Here is an 18057-nt window from a genome sequence, read left to right on the forward strand (position 1 = left end):
TTTCATTAAGTATTTGATTTATTATTTTATAATCAAGCTAATTTAAATAATTAAGTCTTTCACTATTAAAATGTAAAAAGATTTGATATTCAAATTTATCATGAAAGAAGGAAAAAAAAAATATATATATATAAAAAGAGTTTAATGTGAGAATAATTTACTCTAAATATCATCTTAAGAAAATTTATAAAAGACAAATTAATTTAGAAATAAAATATATAGAGAGAGAGCATTTACAGTAGTTTCATAGTTGATACAGCTGCAGAAACTATTGAAGTGGAAAAAAAAAACTAAAGAATAATATATTTTATAACTGAAAGGGAATAAAAAATGTAATGTATTTCTTATTATAGTAATCAACTTCACACATATGAAACTAGAACATGCCATGTGCTATGCAGGTGGATAACTTAGTTTTAACAAAAATGAAAATGAAAGTACAGAAGAAAACCTTTTCCTGTCAGATTACGTCACACACTAATTTTATGTCTTCTCTTCTTTTCTATAAAGAAAATAAATAAAAATAAAGTTCTTTCGAATATACTCCTCATTGGCCATGTATATACTGATTTGACCCTTCCTTTTTATTATATTTTGGATTCAATTATACTATATATACCTCTATCAATCAATTCATTATACTTTTTTTTGTTTATTTCTCATAATTGTTACTTCCCTTCCCAATATAATTTTCCTTATTTTTATATTCTATGTCATAATATATAAGATTTTAAAAATTAAATTATTGCCTATTTAGAATTGTCGAAACTTCTACTCATTAGACATGAATTGGAATTATTAAAAAAATGTTCCAGATGTACTAAGTGATTAATTTTTTTTAAAGGATTACTAAACTTTGATGATGATATCGATTAGTAATTTAACTGTAAAAGAATTCTTTTATGTTAAAGTCAGTAAAAACTTAAAGATAAGTGAATCAATTTTTTTATTAATTAATATTTATTATTAGATATCAAGTCAATATATATTTATAATTAATCGAAGTCAGTTGTTAAGATATTTTCAAGTTGTGTGATTTGTAACTGATTAATGTGTACTATTGTAAATGCTTATTATTTATTTAATATCTTTTAGTACAAAGTAGTAAAAAATCCATTATTTATTTTATTGGAAAAGAGAACTTTAATTCTTAATAAAAAAATAATTTAGACATATATAATTATTAATTAGTATTTGAGTTAGACTATCTTGATATTGAAATGACATTACATACCATAACTAATTTAGCTACATAAATATAGTTTTAGGCCTTTCTCATATAACATGAAAATTGTTTTACTCGTGATTTATATTTTATCAATCTTGTTTTTCTCATTCTTCGCCATCAATTTGTTTTGTTTTTTTTTTCATTGTCATAGCCTCATCGGTCATCCACATAGCATTTAATTCTTAGAAAGAACATAGCATTTGTTTCGGTATCTAGAGTGGTCATTGCATTTAATTCTTATAAATTCAAATATGAATTTGAGTTTTACACGTAACAAATAACTCAACTTTTAAATGAAAATAATAAAAAAGAAATATCCATACATTTTGAATTTAAATGGTGCGATAATAAACTTTTATACGAATTTATTCATAACTCGTATCATTTATTGGGTAACTGCATAAAACTATTTATTTGCATTTATGGATACCATATATTTTTAACAAAAAATTAAACAAACTTCTTAAAATCTAAATTCAAACAAAAATGTGATTTTAAAATATAATATAAAAAAGTTGTATAATAACATACTATAGTACTCCTAAATTTATTTTTTTAAAAGATAAATTTAAATAGATTATTAAATGTCTCCCAATTCATTTATAAGTTCGGAAACTCCTCTTAAATGGTATGTTCGTGTCAAATACAAGTATCAGATATGACACTTGTACGACACTCGTAGACCACTTATCAGTTAAGTGTCAAATTCAAAAAATATTTGTTGGATTTCTAACAATTCTAACACAATTTTAAAAAGAAAAAATACATTAGTTTTCTAAAAACTAAAACTTATTGTATAAACTTTTATTATGATTATAAAAATAAAGAACAAATTCTTTCAAATCATCTATACAAAACATCTTTCTGCTAAAAATATGAAACATACTTAATGCACATAAATCTTTATTGTCAATTTATATAATTCATAATTATATAATATATAGATTCGTGTTCCTGTATCCTACATTTTATAGATTATACATATCTCCGTGTTTGCATTTGTATCCTATCAGTATATTAGTGTTAGTGCTACATAGCTTATAACGATAACGATGATTTTCAGCAACCCTCTCGTTTTTATAACTTATAGCTCTAATATAAAATGGTAATTATCTTTTTCTTTCATCTAACGTATAATGATGACTATTTAAAGAATTATGGTTAAAAAAATTACAAATTTTTTATTGTATTATTTATTTTATGATTCTTTCTTAACGTGGGTATTTGTTGTTTTTGGTTTCTTATTTTGTATACCTATAAAGTATAATTTTTTTTTATATAAAAAGTTTTTATGTTATGCATCACTGTACTACTTGACATCTCAGCTAGACTAACACTTCAAGTAACAACAATCATTTGTCATCACATGAAAAATTACTATTAAAAAAAAGAAAAAGAAAAGAAAAAACAAAAATATGGGGAACTAGACCAAAACCATATGTTAACAAAAACGATACATAGGTAGACTATACCTATTAATAAAGAAGTCTAAGAACAGACTAGATGGAAGTTTATTATACCAAGGAAAGGATTCTCTATGAATAAATCATAAATTAGCCAACTTATCAGCACACGTATTCCCTTCACGAAAAATATGAGTAACCCTAAACCTGATTTTTCTACAGTAATTAAGACAAGTATTTCATCGATTACGAAACATCCAAGGAACATTTGTCATAATGCAGCACAAACCAAGGCTCAGATATTAGTAAAACCCAACTTTTGAGTTTTCTCCATAATAAACTTAAAAAATAATCTCTTTAAAACACTTTAAAATTTTAAATAAAAAATAGAAAATTATAAAATCAAACTATAAAAAATTATTTATTTACTAATAATTTAATCACTAATTATTTTATTTTACTTTTTAATATAAAAAATAAAAGCTTTTCCTTGTGTAATTAAAATATTAGCATATGTTATCTATTAAAAGTACGTATCTAATATTAGTCGGTGATTTTATATGTAAATGAAATATTATCATTTATACCTATTGATATCTACTAAAAGTATGTATTTAATATTCGTCGGAGATTTTATGTATACATATATACATAAATACGAATTTATTTTTCAATTCTTAATTAGTAGTGCTGTACAGAGACTGTACATTCACTCTTGAAGGGAGCCAACATTTGTTAGAATCAATACCTACCAAGTCTTTTTTATAACAACAATTATTGAAGGACCCCCACAAATTTTGTCTTCCAATTCTTTTTAGCTTACTACTTTTTTTCATTCTGTTTAACACTTTAAATTGTTATTTTTGTTGAAAATATTTGAGGTTTGTCATATATTCTTAGAATATGAAAGAATTTAAAATTATATATATATATATATATATATATGAAAGTTAGTGAAATTTTGATAAGTAAAAAAAGAGTTTATTGTGTGTGAGGTGAAATTATTAATATTTTAATTATATACCAATTTAAAAATTTATTTATAAAAATTTATTATTAATAGAAAAACTAATTTAAATATTAATAATTTTTTAATCTATAAAATAATATATAATTTAATCAATAATTAATTATTTTTTATTTTTAAAATTAATTTTTATATGTAATTAATTAACTTATAATATCCAAAATAACGTGTAAAAAGATTATATTGCAGTCATGAACATATATTAGAATACTATGGTAGAGTTACACACTCACAATATCACACGTTCCAACACATTGGTACTAACAAAGTCACTCAACTGACTTGACTTAAATATATTAATAGTTTTGTCTCTAAATATATATGGTAATATAACATAAAGTTTCGTTTATGTGAAATACTGGGAGAGTACAACGACCAAATCATTTAAAAAAATCATTGACTCTCCACATCTAATTTAATGTCGGTGGAATACCATAATTAGTCATGATTTCGGTTTTTTTCGTTTTTTTTCTAAAAATGGTATAATTTTTTTTTGAATTTTCTAAAATAAGAAATTTTTTTCTTTTTTTTCAGAAATAGATAGATCGCCAACGGATAATACGATTTTACCATTTTCATGTTGGAGATTTAAAAAAAAAATTGCATGTGATATACGATTTCTAACTAATATTATACTATTTTTATGCGTTTATAATATTTTAATATACGTTTTTCTAATATTTAAATTTAAAAAAAAAATAAAAAAATTAGATAAATTTAATTTATTATTTATAATTTTTTATATATATAATTAAAGAAATTTAGTTTTTTATAACATATTTTTTAACTAAATAAGTTTTTATAAAATCTTTTTTATTATATATAAGTAAAAAATTAAATACATTAAACTTTTTTTAAATTCTTAATAAAATTAATGATGTAATACTTTAATAATCTAAAATAATATAAGTTAATTATTTTTATAAAATGATTAAAGTAAATTTAATTCATGATAAAAATTAAGTTGGTAAAATTCTAAATTTGAAAAGCTAAAAATAAATTAAAAATTTTAACCAGAAACTAAATTTCAAGGTTTTTGTTACCGAATTTAGAATCTAAATAATTGGTAGTTAAAATTTTGATAGCTAATTAGATACCAATTTATAAACTATCTCTAGAAAAAATAACCCATAATTTTACTTCATCTTACTCATTTCCTATTGTAAAAACCTATCACTATAATAAAATTATTAAATAGAAATTAATTTTAAAAATAAAAATAATTTATTGTTATATAAACCAAATTAAATAAAATTATAGAGATTAGAAAAATTTTTGGTATCTAAATTAATTTTTATTATTAATAAACAATTTTTAAATTAATATCTAATTAGTTACCATATATTTATATATCAATTAGAATTTAAATAATTGATAGCTAAAACCTCTGTAACTAATTAAATATAAATGTAAAAACTATTTATCAATAATAAAAATTAATTTAGATACCAATAATTTTTTAATTTTTATAATAATAATATCAAATTTAAGAAATATAACCATCAACTACTTTTTATCTATCAACTATTTTTTTTATCCCTAAAATTGATTTTTATTTAACCGTGGATAAAGATATGTTTTATATAGAAAAAGTCTTCTTTGACATTGCAAACAGTAACACACTTTCATTTTGACAACTATTTATAATAATATTTTTAATTAAAAAAATAAAATATATATTATTAAAATATTAATTTATTAGTTGTTCTTTTTGTATAAATTTGCATCTACAAATGAATAAGGAAAGGAACATTATCATGGAAGGAACATTATCAGGTGTGAGGAAAGGAGCATGGAGTCAAACTGAAGATGACCTTCTGAGAGAGTGCGTTCAACTCTACGGGGAAGGAAAATGGCACCTTGTTCCTGGAAGAGCAGGTTTCATTCACCTCTTTCTTTATATTATCCTTTTCCTTTTCTTCATTTCTCTATATAATAACTTAGACATCCTCAAACGTTGTGTTGTGATGTATAATATAATAAATAATAAACATATTTATGAGTCACATGTTGTGTTTTGTACACGTAGGGTTGAACAGATGCCGGAAGAGTTGCAGATTGAGATGGTTGAACTATTTGAAACCAAAATATCAAGCGAGGAGATTTTAGTGAAGATGAAATTGATTTGATGATCAGATTGCATAAGCTTTTGGGGAACAGGTTCTGTAAGATTTATTTAGAGACACCAAAATAAGAAAATAGTTTTATATTATATATCAGTCAACTGAATTATGCCATGCATGACGATTAATCATTACAAAATAATAGCAATGATGAAAGAAAAACTTTGTGGATGCAGATGGTCTCTCATTGCTGGAAGACTTCCGGGGAGAACTTCAAACGATGTGAAGAATTACTGGAACACCAACATGCGCCGCAAGGTACACTCTCACAACAAAGATGACAAGAACAAGAACAACGTAAAAGAATCCGAAACATGTTGGAAACCCCACCAAGTGATAAAGCCTGTACCTCGAGCTTTGCGAAAAGCATCGCCCTTGGTGCAGGGAAAAGTGATGAGTAGTTCGAAAGTTGGTGTTAGTGAAGGAGTTTCATTAGGGTGTGAGAATTGGTGGGAAACTCTGTTAGATGAGAAGGAAGAGAACACTGCAGTTGACAACATGATCTGGTTCCCTGGTGCCAAAGATGGAGCCTTTGAAGTTTGGGATGAAGAACTTGGTTCTATTGCTTCTGACTTTCTTGCAGAAGCTCAAACATTGACCGATTTTCTTCTTAGTCAACCTTCTACATTTGTCATCTCTGTTGCCTTTGATTCCATGGGAAGGGACTTCAACTTATCATAAGTTCAAACTTAAGATTTTATTTACTTTAGAAAATAAGTTCCTGCTAAAGGCACTGGTTAAGAAATTAAAAAAGAACTTCTTCAAAAATGATGCATAAATGCATTTTTATGCATACATACAGAATTTTAATTTTATTTCTTTAACCAGTGCCCATTTGCAGTGGATATTGAATGTAGATGGAATGTTTATTTATTTTAAGGATGATATGTTAACACCGTAAACAAACAGTAAAAAACATACCTTTTATAAACTATTAAAATAATATTTTTATTATATTATATTTAATTTATTTTTTATTTTTAAATATTATAATATGATGTTAATTGTATATTTTACTTATATGATGATGTCAAAAGAAATCTTTTCTTTATTTTAAATTTGAGTCCTCTTAAGTTGATAACCAAGAGTAAATTATTTCAAATTATAAGTTAAAAGTAAAATAAAAAATAATTTTTTATTAAAAATAATATGTGAATATAGATAGATAAATTGATGTCTTTTTCTATATATATATATATATATATATTTCTTTAAATATTTCTGTCACTTTTGGTAGCTCTAAAACTTTTATTAAGGGGTTTTTTTTCTCTGTATTTTCCACTTTTACTTAATTTTTATGATGATAGAAATTTAATATACATACACAAATAATTTTGGATAGATCGAAAAAGAAAAATGATGAATTGATTAAATAATATTTTTTCTTCTCCGGTTTGAGTCTCTCTTCTTCTTTACTTCTTTTTTTCTTCTTCCATTTGTAATTTTGAGATAGGAGAGTGTGATGATGAGAGTAGTTATAAAAATAATACACTAATATTAAATTAAAAATAATTTATTTTTTAAATAATTTATATGAAATAACAAAATATTTCATTGTACTAACAAAATGAGATATATTAAATAAGGGTAGAATAAAAAAATTTATATACTAAACGATTAAAATGAAGAATCTCGTTTATATATAGAATTATATATCGATATAAATACATTTTTCTTTTACAAAACTTAACTATTTTTCAGGGTGTTTCTTGTGTTTTTAAATACTTACGTAGGAAATACAAGAATTAATGTTTTCTATACTTTCTGCACAAATATTTAATAATTAAAAAGATAACATTTAATAACTTTTTATAAAATGTGAAAATTACAAATCCAATATTGAACAATTTTTTTATTCAATGAAAAAAAAAAACCTTTAGTGAAGACTACCTTTTTAAAGAAACAATAAAGGTGTGGAGTTGGAGGACGATGACGTTATATGTGAACCTGATATTTTACATAAATTGAACATCCATAAGTATGTCATCTTTATTGAACATTTATTTATATTTAAAGAAAATATATAATAGCCTAAATTGTAACTTTATTATCCCATTGATTTCTTTTATGTGATTTTAGTTTAAGATTTTACTCCATGGTGTTAGTCTTTAGATTTTAGAAAATTTACAATTTTGATTAAATACTTATGTTTACCTATCTTAATTTTGTTTTATTTTGTTTCAATTGAACTTACAATTAACATATAAATTTAAAATACTATTAAGAAATAGTTTAATTGATTAAAATAAATATATATATATATATATATATATATAAATTGAAATTTAACTAAAATTATGAACTTTTTTTCAAAATGTTTGGATTACAATGTGGAAGAAATATTAAACTAAGGAGACCATATATTAAAATAAAAGTTGTGGATGAAATATCAAATAAATTTTAGTTTATATGAAACTTTTTTATTTAAGTTATGTAATGGAAATTCTAAAATCGGTTCATTAATGAAATTTAATCACTGAAAAAATATTAATTGGACTGAGTCTTTCACGCTCTACTCTTTTTAGTAACTTTTATTTTGGATAAATTAAATATTTATTTGTAGTGAATGAATCATTGTATTTGTTACGAATGTCGAAAATGAGAGAATGTTTCCATATCAATTAATTGTTAATATAAAGTGAGTTTCTGCATGACTTATATAATGTAATCAAATGCAAGTTGGCACGATAGTTCATCTCACAATATAACATCATAGAATCAAGATGAGTGGAAAATATACTTCCCTAGGATCATTAATCCTTATAAAAATAAGACATTTTTAATATATCTCTTATGTAAATATATATTAGAACTTTTATGGCTGGTGTGTGATAATTACAAACAAAACCTTGATCAAGCTGACAACATACAAGAGGAATTGTCATATTGTTTAATGTCTTACTAGTTACAAATAATTAAATAAGCAAAAAAACTTAGTTGACATAATAGATCTTGAATTACTTAGTAATGATGTTATTGAACCAGTACTTGATTATAGTGGTGGATATCTGCATTGAACCAGTTTTGAATTAAAATAAAAGATATTGTTATTTTTTCACATTTTATTTTACGGAAAAGTTACTTATAATTTGTTATATCAGAAGAAGAAATAATAATAATAATAATATTTAATAATCAATAAGATAGGATGTAAATAGATTAATGAAGTTAAATGTTTCGTTCTTCACTTGTTCAACTATGTAAATTAAAATTAACGGTACAAAATAAGATATCATCCTATTCTCCCAATATGAGGAAAGAAATTATGAAAAATATTATTGGTATGTTTCTCCACAATTAATTTATTCCATATGTACCATAAAATAAATAGTTATCTAACCAAATAAGTGGTAGGTACAAAATAAAATATAATCTTATTATTAACCATTTAATATGTACTACAACAAATCTTATGATTTCAATCCGTTTCTATTTTAATTGGTTGTGAGCCGCACACAACTTTGCCTTTTTCTCTTGTGTGAGTTAGTGGGTCAGCCTACCCGGTTGTTGGCCCGCGCGGACTGCGAGTTATGGATTATGTTAGATGGACTTAAACGAAACGGGTTGAATTACTGAGTCCGTCCCGCATTTTTTACTAGCGGGCTTCAGGTCGGCCTGCATGGCTCACCTTGTATTACCATCCTTAAGTGTCTTAGAATTTATTACGCAAAACCATGACATTGTAAATTAAATTAGTGCTTTCTTCTTTAGAATATATATATATATATATATATATATATATATATATATTAAGTTTATATTTTATTACTAAATTTTTTAAAACACCAAATTCATGGTAAGTATTATGTTGGCTAGGTAAATTGCATGATATTTTGTAAATTTACCTTTATAATTATTATGTTGACTATATTTTTCATAATATATTAGTAGATGCACCTAGATAATTTATGTACTTTCTCATTCCTGTATTCATAATTATTTAATTAAATTTTTCAATATTAAATATAAATATATAAATGATAAAAGAATAAAATAAAAAATATAGAGATTTAAAAAATGTAAATACAGCTATGCGAGACTAGTTGTTATAAATGTAATTTTAACACAAAAAAAGTTAGGGGCACTGTCATATATTTAAAATTGAAACTAAAAAATATGGAATGATATTTTGAATTTTTCCATTGCTTTATTTAAATTATTAAATTTATTCTTATTTTAATCTGTAAACACATTAATATTATTACATAATCGGACATTGTATGTAATAATTGAATTAATTTGAGGACCAAAATGTTCTTTTACAAAAAAAAAAAGGAGAATTCTGATATTGGTGGTAGTTAAGTTAGTTGTGCATTTCCCAGTTTTGAGTTGGGCGCTCTCGTGGATTATCTCTTTGATTGCTTCTTCATTCCCATAGAAAAACAAATCGTATTTTCATTATCCTCAAATCTGAAATTGAGAAGATTCGATGGCCATAATGTCCAATCTTCATCATGTTCTTATTGTTTTTCTTCTGGCCCCTGCATTGATGTGTAGCATTGTGGATTCAATGCTGTTCGAGGTGAGATCCTCTCATCCCAAGTGCATTTCCGAGGATATGAAGGCCAACGTCATCTCCGCCGGCAATTACCACGTCGTTAATCACAACAATGTCGGCACCGTTCCTGATGATCACAAGATCTCTGTTAGGGTACGCCCCTCATCGCGATTCAATCTACTCTTTCGGTTTTATTATAATTCATGAATTTTGATTTTAGTCATAAAGAAAACGTTTGAGAAAAATGACTCGCATTGAGTTTTTTGAATTTAAAATATCTTGCATTTTTTGGGCACATATTGGCTTTGCATAACGTGGTTTGTTGCCAGGTGCGTTCGCCTCATGGACACGGTTATCACTATGGGGATAATGTGCTTTTTGGTGATTTTGCATTTACTGCAGCTGAGTCTGGTGATTACACCGCTTGTTTTTCGGTGCAAGCGCAGACCATGGATCCTGTTACCATTGATTTTGTTTGGAAAACTGGGGTTGCTGCCAAGGACTGGAACAATGTTGCCAAGAAAGGCCAGATTGATGTAAGTCTTACCATCTTCCTTCTCATAGAATTCGTGGGTATGATTGGTACTGTTGGAAGACTAGTTTGGAGTCTTATCAATTCGTCATGCCTTGTTGTCTGTCATATTTATGATTCATTATGCTAAACACATTTTATACTGAACTTTTCTATCTATTAGATTCTTCTATCAGAAATGCATATACAAATAATTGCTTCATCTTAGTTTGAAGATGTGGAGAGACTTATTATGAACTATTAATAAACTAATATTTCCTAAGCATGGAGTTGGCAAGAATTTTGAATTAACATTTTGCATTGTAAGTGTGAAGGGATATATATAATATCTTACTAGCGTTAATTTGGATAAACTTATTCACGAACACTTACAGAAGAAATAAACTCATAATCAATGAGCTAAAATTGCACTTTATAGCTTTTTTTGAGACAAAAGTTGATAAAAGCTATGGGAGAACCACACCAATAAACTAGCTATTATAGATGGAGAGGCAAGGCTTTATGAATCTCTCGCAACTTGCAATTGTGTCAGAAATTCCATCATACTTTGTAACCTAGTTGCTCAAGTGGATTGGTTATAAGGATGACAATATGGATTAATTCATAAGCTCGTTCCCACATTGAACATGGACTAATTTCTCTTTTTGGTTAGTCCATGGGTATCTGAGTTAGCCCGTGTATAATTTTTTTTTTAAGAAATTTAATAAAAATATTTATTTATAAAAAATTAAAATTAAAGGAATTCAATCAAAATATTTACTATTTTTTATTACTACTTAAAAATTGAATAATTATAAAAAAAATAATATAAATTGATTATAATTAAATAAAAAATTAAATATAGATTTACAAATTAAGATATGTCAAAACAATATAAAATAAATATATAATTAAACTCATGGTTCAATTAATATCAATTGATAATAATATTGAGAGAATCACATCACATAAATTAGTTATTGTAGTAGGGGAATTCAAGACCATATAAGTCTCACACTTGAACCCCATACTTCAACATAGGACTCACAAGTCCTTGAATCTCACACCTTCCAATTGGAGCCTTATAGAAGTTTGATTTTGTTTCACCTTTTTGAAGTGATTGTTGAGAAGTTTATTTAAATTGGCTTTAGGTAGCTTTTGAATTTTTATTTCTTGTTTCAATAGAGCACCTTTTATTTGTTTATTTTTCAAATAGCTTTCCGTTTTTTTTAGTGTTAGCTTTACTTTATATTTGTGTATTGAATGTTTGTGCATCTCAATATTAAATAATCAAATGTTTACTTCTCAGATACATGTCATGTATTTCTGTTCATTTAATTAAGCCAAAGTCAAAGCATATTATGCATTGTTTGAGCTTGAACATAGGTAGATTCTATTGAGCCACCACCTGCACTATAATTATCAGCTCTAATTTCTTTTAGAACCCGTCAGCTATATTTTGCAGTGCTCATTAATCTGCTACTAAATTTTTCTCTACCAAATGGGATTGGCAACTTGTAAGTGTAGATTGTGTTCAATCAATCAGTAGCAGATAGGCTAATATCAGTGTTCTTCATTTAACTTGTTCTTCTTTGAAATTTAATGTTGTTTACTTTTTCTATGATAAAATTGCATATTTATATTTGTGTAAAGGGCCAAGTCCATGGAAATTCTGAAATAAGTTAGGTTGAACGAATAACGGAAACATACAGCAAGCAGAACCTGTAAGAGTATAGGGATTTACGAACAGTTAACATGTATTTTAGTGTGATTATTCATTTCAGTCTATCATTGTTATATTTCCTGTCTAACACCTGAAGGGTTTTTCATGAATGAAGTTAATAAACATGAATAAGCTAATTCTAAACCTCAACCTATCTTTGTCGGGTAAAGGGATGTGGGATTTATGATCTTGTGTGTTTTCTTGACATCTTAGGAAATGGAATTGGAGTTAAGGAAGTTGAATGAGGCCGTCACATCTATCCACGACGAGATGTTTTATCTTCGTGAAAGGTACAAATTCATAGTTTCTGCCATCAAGTTTCAGAGATGGATCTCTCTCTGTATGTATGCCTTGTATTAACTATATATTACCAAGTGTTTATACTATTCAAGAGTATAAATGTGACAACAAACCAAGGAAGGAAGGGTGTGATGAAACTGATAAATGATATCCAATCTGGTGTTTCAATATGATCACAATCACACACTCTAAATTTAAAATTCTAAGTATTACGTAATTATTGTATGCAATATTGTACCAATTATATATAATTAATTTAATAATAATAAAATCTTATGATTAGTAGATCCTTACATTGTAATTTGGAGAAAGAAAATCTCTATACACTAATATATATATCTCTTATAAGTGATGTAAATACATACATAAGAGAATAAAAACATCTTCTTACTTCTTACCTACCATTTTCTTATAGAGTTTTTGGTGAATTTTGATGGCATTTATTTGATACAGGGAGATAGAGATGCAAGAGCTTACCGACGAGACTAACACCAAGATGTTCAACTACAGTTTCATTTCAATTTTAGTTTGCTTGTCTGTGGCTGGTTTGCAACTGTGGCATTTGAAGACATTCTTTGAGAGGAAGAAGCTCCTCTAGGATGGCTTTTATTCAAAAACTTAGCTTGGTTCTTTTTGGCACTTGACAGTCTTGACTGATTGTTTGATATATACAGTATTTAGATTGCGTTTTTCCTTTTAATAATTTTATCTACCTGCGATCATGTTAATAACACTTCATGTGATAATTAAATCATATAAATAGAATTTTTATACTAGCTTATGTTATATTTTCGTAATCTCTATTTCTAATCTTTCGGTTTGAATAAGAAAAATCGAAAAAATAATAAAAAACTGAAAATAATGGTAAAAAACTACTATATATATGTGTGAATGAAAAATATTCAATCGATGTTATTTTGATAGTTTTATTTAATAAATAGAATTTTTTTTTTAATTTTAGATAAAATCTTGTGATTGTTAATATAAATTATTATTTTGAAATTGAGACGTAATATTGCAATATATTTAATTTAGATTTTTATGTGTATCTTAAATTTTGAGAATACATAAATTTTTTAGTGTTAAATAACCATTATATCATGTTTTTAATATTATTTAATTATTTTACCAACACAGATTTAACCATAGTTTAATCACATTAAACCTTAAAACAATGATGTTATATATTGTTTTATCTGTTGTAATTTAAAAAAATGTGCGAAATCTTTCTTACTCCTGATTTTTGCCACTATCCTGTTAATACAAGGTAAGGTAATTAACACCTATCTATAAACAAGTAACTATTTGATAATTATATAAATACTCATTTTTATTTAATTTGTAATATATCTTTTTCATAAAAGATATGACAGTTAATCTCGTGTTGATGTATAAAAAAACACAAGTATATGGTTGCATATATATAATTTCAGATTGCTTTATCTCTCGTTATAATTGAAAAAAAAAATGGTCCAAAATATTGAACAGAAAGTTTTTAATTTTATTTTTAAATTACATAATTATCACATCACATACATGCATGTTCGTTTAAGCGTTGTGCTGCTACCATGAGACTCTCTTCCTTCTAAGGGAACAGAAAACAAAGGTAACTGTAATATCCTCGTTTCGTTCCCAACGTTTGGTATCTGCGGAACGTGCGTTTTGCATTGCAGCAACAATGGGAAGCGCCACTGTTGCTACAACCCTTGCCCACATGGCCCAGAGGTGCACGTGCATGCCCGACCTCAAGATCCTCCACGCGCACGCGTTCCGCATGCACCTCCATGACCACGTGGTGGTCCTCGGCAAGCTCTTTCGCTTCGCTGCGGTGTCTCCGATGGGCGACTTGCGCTACGCTCACCACATGTTCGACATAATGCCCCACCGAACCACCTTCTTCTACAACACCCTCATACGCGCCCACTCCCATTCCGCCTCCCCTTCTGTCTCTTCCCTCTTCTTCAACGTCATGAGGCAAAACGACATCGCCCCGGATCAGTTCTCCTTCACCTTCTTGCTCAAGTCCCGCTCAAGAACCACCCCTTTGACCCACCACAACGACATACATGGCGCCGTTTTGAAGTTCGGGTTTTGCTGCCACTTGCACGTCCAGAACGGGCTGATACACTTGTATGCCCATAGGGGGATGACCCTTTTGGCAAGAAGGGTATTTGAGGATGTTTTGCACCTGGGTTTGGAGGTTGATGTTGTGTCCTGGTCAGGGTTGCTTGTGGCGCACGTAAAGGCTGGTGAGTTGGACGTTGCGAGGAGGGTGTTTGATGAAATGCCCCACAGGGATGTGGTCACGTGGACTGCCATGTTGTCGGGGTATTCTCGGGCGAGTCGACCCAGGGATGCTCTGGAGTTGTTCAGGGAGATGAGGCATGCCGGGGTGTGGCCAGACGAGGTTACCATGGTGAGCGTGATCTCAGCTTGTGCTACTTTGGGAGATGTAGAGACAGGGAGAATGGTTCACCATTTCGTGAACGAGAATGGGTTTGGGTGGATGGTTGCGCTTTGCAATGCGCTCATTGATATGTATGGGAAGTGTGGATGCTTGGATGAGGCGTGGTACGTGTTTCATGGGATGACGAGAAGGAGCTTGATCACATGGAACTCGATGATCACCGTATGTGCGAACCATGGGAATGCTGATGATGCTTTCAGGTTGTTTGAATGGATGGTTTGTTCCGGGGTTGTCCCTGATTCAGTGACACTTCTGGCGCTTCTGGTTGCCTTTGCTCATAAGGGGTTGGTGGATGATGGAATTAGATTGTTTGAGAGAATGGAAAGGGACTATGGAATTGAACCTAGGATCGAGCATTATGGAGCCGTGGTAGATATGTTGGGGCGTGCAGGGCGATTACAGGAGGCTTATGATCTACTTACAAATATTTCGATTCCATGCAATGACGTTGTTTGGGGAGCTCTGCTTGGAGCTTGCAGGATTCATGGTGATGTTGACATGGGGGAAAAGATTATAAAGAAGTTGTTGGAGTTGAAACCAGATGAAGGAGGATACTATATTCTCCTGCGTGATATCTATGTTGCAGCAGGCCGGCCTGTTGAAGCCAATGAGATGAGACAAGCCTTGTTATCTAGTGGAGCAAGGAAAAACCCTGGTTGTAGTTGGGTGGAAGGATGAAGGTTAGGTGTGCATGCAAAGCAATCATCATGCAAGGCAATGGTGATACCCTCTGTGCAGCGCAGGCGTAGAGCTGTTTGCACGGAATCTCCATAAGCCAGTACGCTGTTGATACAAGACAGCAAATCGGCAAGTAGAATGGTTGAAAGTATTGTTAGATGACCTAATAACGGTTTCCCTGCACTGTTCTACTTCAAATTTGGATCACCCGATGATTTCTTGAAGTCTCGCTTCAATTTTCAGTTGAGGCATTGGTACTGATGAAGATTTTCAGGAACCTACTGTTTCTGTATATATCTCATGAAGCAGCAAGTTTGGTGTTATTCTTGCAAATAAAAGTTGATGATTTTGTTCTATGATGGATTAAACAAGCAGAAGCTGGATCTGACTCTAAAATAATGCTCATCTACAATCACTCGATGTTTGCTTGAAAGTTTGGGTCATTACAGTGTGGATGTATTTTCTTTCGTGGAACAGGGCTAACCATACTATAACTAGTTGAAATAATGATCAAATGACAGTATCGTGCGGCTGATTGTTGAAGGATTGTCAACCCTAGTGCAGAAGAGCTATCAATAAAAGGTTCTAATCTTATAGCATACAGGCATGTATATGATTGATCAGATTTGTTATTTAACTTGAAGATTTTCTACTGAGGGAATTATGATCTAAGGCTCACCAGATGATACACTATAGTAACACTTCTTTAATCTATTACTTTGTAAACTACCTTTACTACAACCTATATGATCTGGCAGAGAAGTTGAGGCCCAAGGCTCCGTAATTCCAAGAACATTGAAACCGCCGGGAGTGGCCGGGAGTGGTAGTTCTGTTGTCCCGTTTGATTCCGGTAAATATTAAATAATTTTTTACCTTGTATTCCAGCAATCACAACTTTTTTTGGGGAAACCCTTTTATGGACCTCCTTAATGGTTCTGTATTATAGATTTTGTCTAGTTTTGTTTATGGTTTTTAAATTTCTGTTGTATAATTATTGTTTTTTATATCTGATTGTACACTTCGACGTACAAGAGATCTTTTAAAATATTTAGAGGCATGGATGAGCCGTTCCTAAGTAATTTTAACTATAGCTGTTATAAAGTGACTAACAAAAGGAGATTACTCGAATCTTAATAAAACTAGAGAACGACAGGTATCATACTTGTTTTTTTTTTTTTTTTAATTCAATCTTATAAAACTAATTTATAAATAAATTTTAAATCTAACTCAATCCTATAAAATCGATTTAAAATTTATTTCTTAATAATATATACTCGCATCCAAACACACCGATCAACATTAATATTGCAAGTCAACAAATATTATTTTTATTCAATCTTGAAATCATACAATGTTGTAGAAATGAGGCTTCGTCAGGCCAATGGAAACAATGATTTAGTAAACCGTAATCTAACCGAGTAATTGGCAAGCAATTATTATAACATCATTAATTCCCACTTTCATGTGACAGCCAAAGCTAGGCACACAGGATAGGTTTATAGTGGATCAATATTTGAGTGTGTTGTTTCTTTTCATCTCCACTTCCCTCTTTCATCACATCCAAAATTGTACTCACGGGATTTAGCTAGACATGGAACACGAAAAAGTCCATATAAACCTGCACGTATATATTTATCATTTTGTAAGAAAAATCAATCACGGGACACAAGATCATATTCATGCGGTTAGTTAGATGTCACAAGAGGACTAATTTCATCAAAATTAATGAACTAAATACTTACAACACCACAGATGAGGTAGCTAAATTGCTAGACCTACACCAGTACCTTGTTTTCATGTGCTTAAAAGAGACATAAGGAAAACTATAATTGAAATAAAAGTTGGCTTACCAAAGAATTGTATTCGGATAGCAGTATAATATCATGGTTGTGTTCTTCCACCAACGGATACTTTACAGAGTTAGTCTTTATCTGATTTCACTGTTAACAGCAGATCTTCTAGTATATTCGTTGAGGGAAAATACATGGATAGAGGCATCGCAAAAATAATAATGCCCAAAAGAAGCTGCAAAGAGGTGGAAACTGGAGATCAATATTGAATCTCAACTAAACAAAAAGACGAGAAGGATTATATGTTTT

General features: G+C 28.8%; 3 protein-coding genes across 3 annotated transcripts; all 3 read left to right on the forward strand.

Annotated features, from left to right (window-relative positions):
• The first annotated feature begins 5391 nt into the window (after positions 1-5391).
• On the forward strand, positions 5392-6654 carry LOC137824502 (transcription repressor MYB6). Its single transcript, XM_068630170.2, is given in 4 exon segments — positions 5392-5536; positions 5688-5743; positions 5745-5818; positions 5958-6654. Coding segments are annotated over 4 exon segments (780 nt in total). The 3' UTR covers positions 6463-6654.
• Positions 6655-10093: 3439 nt separating this feature from the next.
• LOC137824503 (transmembrane emp24 domain-containing protein p24delta7) lies at positions 10094-13524 on the forward strand. Its single transcript, XM_068630171.2, has 4 exons — positions 10094-10432; positions 10609-10815; positions 12727-12803; positions 13267-13524. Exons 1-4 carry the CDS (start codon positions 10211-10213, stop codon positions 13409-13411), a joined length of 651 nt encoding a protein of 216 aa, XP_068486272.1. The 5' UTR covers positions 10094-10210; the 3' UTR covers positions 13412-13524.
• An 846-nt stretch (positions 13525-14370) lies between these two features.
• Positions 14371-17015, forward strand: LOC137826836 (pentatricopeptide repeat-containing protein At5g06540). Its single transcript, XM_068632983.2, has one exon. The coding sequence runs from the start codon at positions 14492-14494 to the stop codon at positions 15956-15958; it is 1467 nt and encodes a 488-aa protein (XP_068489084.1). The 5' UTR covers positions 14371-14491; the 3' UTR covers positions 15959-17015.
• The last annotated feature ends 1042 nt before the right edge of the window (positions 17016-18057 follow it).

Source organism: Phaseolus vulgaris, chromosome 8 (assembly GCF_051622355.1).
Source record: "Phaseolus vulgaris cultivar YP4 chromosome 8, ASM5162235v1, whole genome shotgun sequence".
Lineage (NCBI taxonomy): Eukaryota > Viridiplantae > Streptophyta > Magnoliopsida > Fabales > Fabaceae > Phaseolus > Phaseolus vulgaris.

What these genes read in the sequence shown, in the direction of transcription:
- LOC137824503 (XM_068630171.2), top strand. Translation starts at nt 10,211, where the DNA reads ATGGCCATAATGTCCAATCTTCATCATGTTCTTATTGTTTTTCTTCTG. An exon ending in CCAAGAAAGGCCAGATTGAT is followed by an intron (nt 10,816 to 12,726) that starts GTAAGTCTTACC and finishes TTGACATCTTAG; the next exon opens with GAAATGGAATTGGAGTTAAG. An exon ending in ATGTTTTATCTTCGTGAAAG is followed by an intron (nt 12,804 to 13,266) that starts GTACAAATTCAT and finishes TATTTGATACAG; the next exon opens with GGAGATAGAGATGCAAGAGC.
- LOC137826836 (XM_068632983.2), top strand. Translation starts at nt 14,492, where the DNA reads ATGGGAAGCGCCACTGTTGCTACAACCCTTGCCCACATGGCCCAGAGG.